We start from the raw sequence: 7,500 nt of genomic DNA on the forward strand, positions 1-7,500 counted from the left end.
TCTTCACTCTTATATAAAGGAACTACAACAGGACGGTTAAGGCCTCCAGCGTGCCTTAACTTCAGGTTCTTTTGAGAATCCGGCCTCTGATCTCTATCCTACTGAATATAAATGGCAGAAGTATGTTATCATTTGTTTGGGTGGGGCAGGCATGGAGGTTACAAGGATTGCAGTATGTAAATTATCAGTTCCTTTTATTATTTTGGGCCGTCAGATTCTTTAATGTTTATTCAGCTTGATAAATCCTCAGATTAGGACTGTAGGAAGGCCAAGATATCTAGGTAATGGCCTCATTCAAAGTAAAAAAATGTTCTTAAGCATGGAAAAGCTAATCTGCTGAATGTTAATTTAAAGCTACAGGTGCACTGAAATCTAAAATCTTATTTCTCCATTATAATTCTTTGATGGGAAAGACATCTATCCTTTACTCTCTCATAAATGCTAAAGAACCTCAACCATATATATTCTAGCAAGGTATAATGTATTGATTTCGTGGGTAGTTTTCATTTTTTTTTGTCATATAAAACCAGTCCTAGCTTTATTTTGTATGTGGTGAATGTTTGTTGGTCTGCCAGACAGAGAAAAAAATATAGAGGCCCTAGGATTGTATCTATAAAAATTCTAGAAAAAAATCCTTTATCTCTTAAGTGTGAAAAATGCTTAGAAATGGTCCTAGGTGTAAGAAAATTCTCAGGAAATACTGTCAAGGAAGTTTTTACTCCAGAATTTGAAAATCTGGTAAAAGCGATACAATTAAATAGTATATAATTGTGTTTTTTAGTGATATGTACAAGGAGTTTTACGTGTTCTAATTTTGCTTTGCCCATTTTTCCTTGTATAATACATAATGTAGATTAAGTATGGTAGTACACAAGAGACATTGAAAAGTAAATGGAAAATAATGAAAAAAAGTTTTGTGCAGGGTGCTCCACCGTCTTGTGAGAGAATCGGAACTTAGTACTAAAAGATGAAGAATGCCGTGATATGAAAAATACTAAGGTTTCTTGTAATTTGGTTGCAAGGAAAAGTAATATTTACCATCTTTGATAGTTAGATATACAAGAGGCTGAATCACACAATTTAAGCATGTTTTTTGTCATGAATGAGATAAACACCCCATAGTAGGAAGTGTTCAAAATTGCTTCCTTTCATTTTTTTTCCTAATGATGTTTCTCCTTCCCCAGCAGATTGAAATGCATTGACAATGTCGGTGGATTTGACTGAGTTGAAGCGGAGCGACTTCCCATCATGTGTGCGGCTTGGACTCTTAAAACTGGGTAAGTTGGAGGATGTTTTCAGAAATCTGCACTGTATAAAGTCCAGAAAAAGTTTCAAAGCATAAAAGTCAGCTACTTTAGATATAAATGGAGTAAGTTGTCTTGGATGTTTATTTTGTGTTGGCTGTTAGTCATGGGATAAAATATTTTTATGAATTTTTCTTATATGTTGATGATTTTTTATAGTTCTTAGATTTCGTGGTGTACGATACTGACAATGTAAATGTTTAGGGGGAATAACGAGTACTTTAAATGATTCCTAGATAAACATATTCTAGAATATATTCACATATCAAGTTGAATTCATCACAATAATGTATTTGAATACCAAAAGTTTGAAATTTAGATGCAATTAGATAATTCATACATATTAAAGATTTCAGCATATTATATTGTACTATATATTTCTTATGTGCTGCATTATTGAAACAAAGTGTTATACATTACAGAGGAGGTGCTCCAGATGCCTCAAGTCAGCATCCTACATGACGTTCAGCAGCACATCATGGATCACTACATATTTTGCTGTCGAGACTTTAATTCCTCCAAAATCAGGGTAAGTTCTGAGTGGGAAATATGCTATGATTACTTTAACATGATTTTACTATGCCTTGAACACATGGATGGTCGAAGACAATATGAATGAATTAATATCATTATGAATGAATTATTATTATTATTATTATTATTATTATTATTATTATTATTATTATTATAATAATAATTATTATAGTAATAATAATAATTATTATTATATTATTATTATTATTATTATAATTATTATTATTATTATTATTATTATTATTATTATTATTATTATTATTATTATTATTATTATTATTATTATTATTATTGTTGTTGTTGTTGTTGTTATTATTATTATTATTATTATTATTATTATTATTATTATTATTATTATTATTATTATTATTATTATTATTATTATTATTATTATTATTATTATTATTATTATTATTATTATTATTATTGTTGTTATTGTTATTGTTATTGTTATTGTTATTGTTATTGTTATTGTTATTGTTATTGTTATTGTTATTGTTATTGTTATTGTTATTGTTATTGTTATTGTTATTGTTATTGTTATTGTTATTGTTATTGTTATTGTTATTGTTATTGTTATTATTATTATTATTATTATTATTATTATTATTATTATTATTATTATTATTATTATTATTATTATTATTATTATTATTATTATTATTATTATTATTATTATTATTATTGTTGTTGTTGTTGTTGTTATTGTTATTGTTATTATTGTTATTGTTATTGTTATTGTTATTTTTGTTACTACTACTAATGTTATCACTACTGTAGTTACTTTTATTTTGATTTAGATTATATTTTGATCAGTTATCATTATCAACATCTTATATTCATTTTCATAAATCATCTTCATTATTTTTATATACCCATTTTGCAATGATGTGTGTAATATTTTTTGTATTACAGTATATAATATCTTCTGAACCTTCCTTGCAGGCTGTGGGGCCAGTAGAAGAGCTTGTAGTTGTTCGAGAACTGGGTCAGCACCTTGGGAAGATGGTGGACGCGGCAGCAAGGAATACCCTCTTCATCACCCTCTTTCATCCCTCTTCACACGACCCACGTATGCCACACAAACTACGCATACTGTCTGCACTTGTGTCGCTTGCCATTGTAACACACAATGTTTCGGTACTAGAGGCAACGGCCGTCTGGATGCAGGTTTGGAAATTTCCTTTTCATTACCTTTTTTTTACCATTCAGATTATGTCAGGATTTATTTTTTCTAGTTTATTTGATAAACTTTCAGAAAATGAGACGGTAGATCCAACCAGACGTAGCAAATGCTACAGCTTTTTTGATGCAGGGCCTGTATTTTATGTCTCTTGTAAACAGAGTCATTTTGGTGCCAGGAGTGTAGAGATACATTTCCTTACATGTATACCAATGGCTAGTGCATGTGTGAATAATTGCACTCACTGGAATAATGTCAAGGTGGTGTTTAGGGTCATTTAACTGATTCAGACACAATGGATATAAAGATTTTATAAACTTTAATCAGATTTATTCACAGAATAGACATCTCTTGCAAAAGGGATATAAAAAAATGTTCATCCATTTTTTTTTTATGTAGACAGCTAATATTCAAATAAACATAGCTGAACAAAAGTGAAATAAGCATACCCCATTTGTACAAAATGCCATACACTAAAATAGTTATTACTGAGGACCAGGCTTAGATTTTAGAATTTGCAAATTACTTTGAGTTGTAGGCAGCTTTCAGTCTTGAGTCTCAGAATTTACAGCATTATCATTATATTTTATTTTCTTTCTAGTGTTTTTTCCCTAGATCTTTGCTATGTATCTAATGTGGATCCTAAGCAATACATGACTCTAGTCACTAAGTAACTTGTCCTTTTGATAGATGGTGTAACAAGTAATTTTTTTTCCTGGTATAACAGCAAGTATGTTGTTTGAGTGCTTGGAGCGGAGAGGTTTGTCGAGGCCTAGTACAGGACTACTTCCAGCTGACACCAACTGCGCCCCCACACTTTGCTGCTGCCTTGAGGGCGTTGCCTACTATGGCTCCACTCTTCACAGCAAACCTTATCACAACATTGTCGCAGCTGTATGCTAAAGTTGGTAAGTTTGTCATAAATATGATGATGGTTATAATGGTGATAATTGTAATGATAATGATTGTGATGATAGAAATGTTGATGGTGATGGTGATGATGATATTGATGCTGATGCTGATGATGGCTCTTGTGATGGTAATGATAATGATGGTGAAAGTTAACCATATCAGTAAGAGGATTAGTGTTTCTCTGCAATATATTTGTTTTTTGATGAACAACATTTGCTTGTTTCTTTAGGTAGTGGCGAACCCTGTGAACGCCCGCCAGATGCCCTCGTCTCGACAGTTGTGTGGTGGATGCAGGGTGCCCCAGGGTCTCCCCCTCACCTGGCACTAGCACCTCTCACCCATCCTCTCCCAGGGGTGTCTCTGCCCATGACTGCTGTGCCACCAATTGTTCCTCTGATGAAGTAAGAATTAATTTTTCTTTGGTATATTTAGGTTTATAGAAGGATATACAACAAGTATTTGATAATGAATTATTATTTATGAAGGAAGCAGATATGCGATCCATTTCCTGTTATATACGTTGCTCATGTTATCAGCTGTAGTATTTAAAGTGTTGCCTTTTTAATGTGGTTATTTCTGTGTATCTTTTGATGATATGAGGACTTCATATAGCTTCTCTTTTATTAGGTTGTGTGTTTTCTAGTCTCTGGTTACAATGACTCATTAGCAATATTACATAAAAGAATGCTTTTTTTTCAAACTGTTGTACTGAGTATGGTACAGTGCAGTATCTTTACCCAGATCAGGTGCTGCAGTTTGAGTAAGCCCTTATACAGTCTGCTTGTATATAGTACATTTCAAAGTGTATCTTGTGAAATCATGAAAGTCCTGGGAAATTTTGTTTTAGTAGTATCTGGCAACAAAAGATGGCTTTTATAAAATGGCTGCAGGCCAGTGGGGATCATTGCTTTCTAAATTGTGAAAGAGAAAACATGTCTGCTATGACCCTCCAATTTGACTCCAGAGATTTTCCAAGCCCTCCCTTAATATCCTAAAGCTACTTCACAAAGGCAGCTATGATGGATTGTAAATTATTAGTGATAGGGAAAAGGCTTATCTACTGAACTACTGGAAATTTGTGACCAGACAGCTAAGGCAATGGCCATACTGGCCTCAGCACAGTTTCTTGGCGTAATCATACTGTGGTAGACCTAACAGTGAGACTTCCTCTTGCTGATTGGCTGCTGAATATTCAAACTGTCAGCTCAAATAAATGTATGCAGGGCTGGTGTTTAGAGTCTCCTAATGTATGGTTTTCTTGGTAATGGTGTAACAAGGTATCAGTTCCTGCTGCAGTTACTGTATTAACTGTGATTAGAGAAATGCATATGACTGTAGATGTTAGTATATAAACTTCTATGGATCATTGTTTAATCTGTTGAATTATCTGTTTAATCATTGCATAGTGCACTGAACCACAGCTATTTATGGGAATATTTATTATATTGGTAAAAAAATTGTGTTATGTATAAGACCATTGCTGAAGTATGAAAAGTTTAAAGTTTAGGTTTAAAGGCTATAGTGTAGAAGTAGCCACAGCTGAAAGCATTCATATACTTTTGTACCTTAAAATTCTAATTTGATAACATTCCTGACTTCCAGATGGTGTGCTGAGTCTCCATTCTTTGAAAATACTGAGACAGCCTCAGAAGGCCAGGGAAGAAGAGCCAGCTTACCAAAGCTTACTGAGGGCGATGGTGCTTTTGAGAAAGGGGGAGGACCTCTTAAGGGGCCAATGCTAGAGAGCGGTGAAATGTATTCACAGCTTCACCTCTCCATCTTACAGACACTGCAGAATGTACCGTCTGTGAGGGCCCGCATGACACAGAAGCAGGTAGTTTTAGGAGGAAAATCTTGCATTTTTGTTTTATATGTGTCATTGCATACAAACTGATTGACTCTATTTGTATTTTTTTTTGATAGTCAGGTATTCTAACCTTATGTCAGGAATATCAAGAGAGTTTCTAGAAAATGCTGATGATATATAAAAAGTATCAGATTTTTTTTTATGTATATACACACCAAACAATTCAAAAAACTTCAAAAGGTGAAGTTTCATTTTATGATTATTTTTCACAAAAAACAAAGATCTGGAAAAGGTCACATTTTAGAACATCTTTAAGGCCACAAATTGGTGCAAAGTGTGTGCCCTCATCTTTTTTCTTCTTGATTGAGAATGAAAAAGAAAAAAAGGTAGAATGAGGTATATCTGTGCTTTGCTATAGATTATTCATAATTTCCTGTCAAAACCCATAATGTAACTTTAACAAAATGAGACACATAGGCAGGTGCATTGGTGTAATCAACTTTTGTGGTACTTGATGATTTTCAGGACTCCTCTGATTCATGACTTCCTAGACTTGTAGTCCCACAGCAAGTGATGTTGAGGCCTCCATTATTATCATTCATATTAATTGTCTTACTTTTTTCTGTTGCTGCTTTTTGTGTGTGTTACTTCTGTACAATTAATGATTTACTTTAAGAATGAGCAGTCTATTTGAAAATAGCAATCAGATACACTTTTTTCCACAATGCTAGTTTACATGAACTTTATTGCTGGTCCACACTTTAAATTTCTCCAAATTCATGTAGTTACACGAAAATGACTCTTCACTTTAACAAACTATTAAATAAGGCTTACGAGTAGTATTCATCTAACACTCATTCATTCAGTTTTTTCAAACAAAAATCTGCTTCAATTTTCTCATCATTAACACTCCTTTCCAGGTGTTATGCCCAAAACAGGTGACCAGTGTAGTAGATGCTGTGTGTGAGAGAATAAGGACTTGCAGCTCCAATGATGACAGTGTGAACACCTCCCTTGACAGATTAGCGCAGACTATTTTGGTTGCTCTCCATACAGAGTGTCTCTCAGGATCCCTCAGTGAGTGTATTGAAGAGTATATGGAGAGTGGAGGAGTATGGATGTTATTTTATGATTTCAATAATTTGATAGTTTTCTTTTTCTTGATAAGTAGTAAGTAAGTTCAGCTTATGTGGGTAAGTCATAAGGATACTCTTATAATTCAAGATGTGTTTTATTACTATTTTTTTCTCATTTATTAATCTTTCTCTCAATAAGACAATTTTTTCCCCAGGTGACATGTGGGATGCCTTGCACAGATTGCCCATTAAGAACCGCCTCATCAACACACTCCTCAATTCACATGAAGCCAGGTGACCTAACATCAGGGTTTCTCTCGGGTCATGGAACGAGAGGTCAACTGCAAGAACTGGGTTAATTTGAATTTTTTTGCAATTTCTTCTTTATATACTTAACAACCCTAGGTCATGGTTTGATGCTAGTAATGTATTTTTGTATGGGAGATTGTGTAAGTCTGACTCTTGCATATTTTATACCTACAATCTGTGAAAATACCATGTTTGATAGAATATCATAGAATAGATCATTTTTTTTTATGAATGTAAGTTATTAGAATAAGTGATAGAAAGTAAATAAAGAGAATTCATATTGAAAATCTTTCTAAACCTTTTCTGTATCTTGCAGATAAATTATATGTTCCAATACATATTTTCTATTGTAGATACATAAAGTCATTAGCTGTG

The 7,500-nt window shown here is 33.0% G+C and overlaps 1 protein-coding gene across 8 annotated transcripts in view; it reads left to right on the top strand.

Annotated features, from left to right (window-relative positions):
• The window catches only part of LOC113812129 (integrator complex subunit 15), a 13,241-nt gene that overhangs the window by 5,493 nt on the left and 248 nt on the right, over positions 1 to 7,500 (top strand). For 5 of the 8 annotated variants that reach the window (XM_070144804.1, XM_027363958.2, XM_027363959.2 and 2 more), the window contains exons 2-9: positions 1,185 to 1,277; positions 1,727 to 1,833; positions 2,784 to 3,008; positions 3,749 to 3,929; positions 4,163 to 4,334; positions 5,536 to 5,767; positions 6,661 to 6,817; positions 7,032 to 7,500. The exon at positions 7,032 to 7,500 is cut by the window's right edge and continues 248 nt beyond it. In XM_070144804.1, coding sequence (XP_070000905.1) covers positions 1,205 to 1,277; positions 1,727 to 1,833; positions 2,784 to 3,008; positions 3,749 to 3,929; positions 4,163 to 4,334; positions 5,536 to 5,767; positions 6,661 to 6,817; positions 7,032 to 7,114 — 1,230 coding nt within the window. In that variant the 5' untranslated portion in view covers positions 1,185 to 1,204 and the 3' untranslated portion in view covers positions 7,115 to 7,500. The remainder of the gene's footprint in view (positions 1 to 1,184; positions 1,278 to 1,726; positions 1,834 to 2,783; positions 3,009 to 3,748; positions 3,930 to 4,162; positions 4,335 to 5,535; positions 5,768 to 6,660; positions 6,818 to 7,031) is intronic. The other 3 variants (XM_027363957.2, XM_027363960.2, XM_027363961.2) reach the window with 1 other exon arrangement.

Source organism: Penaeus vannamei, chromosome 32, assembly GCF_042767895.1.
Source record: "Penaeus vannamei isolate JL-2024 chromosome 32, ASM4276789v1, whole genome shotgun sequence".
NCBI classification, from domain to species: Eukaryota; Metazoa; Arthropoda; class Malacostraca; order Decapoda; family Penaeidae; genus Penaeus; species Penaeus vannamei.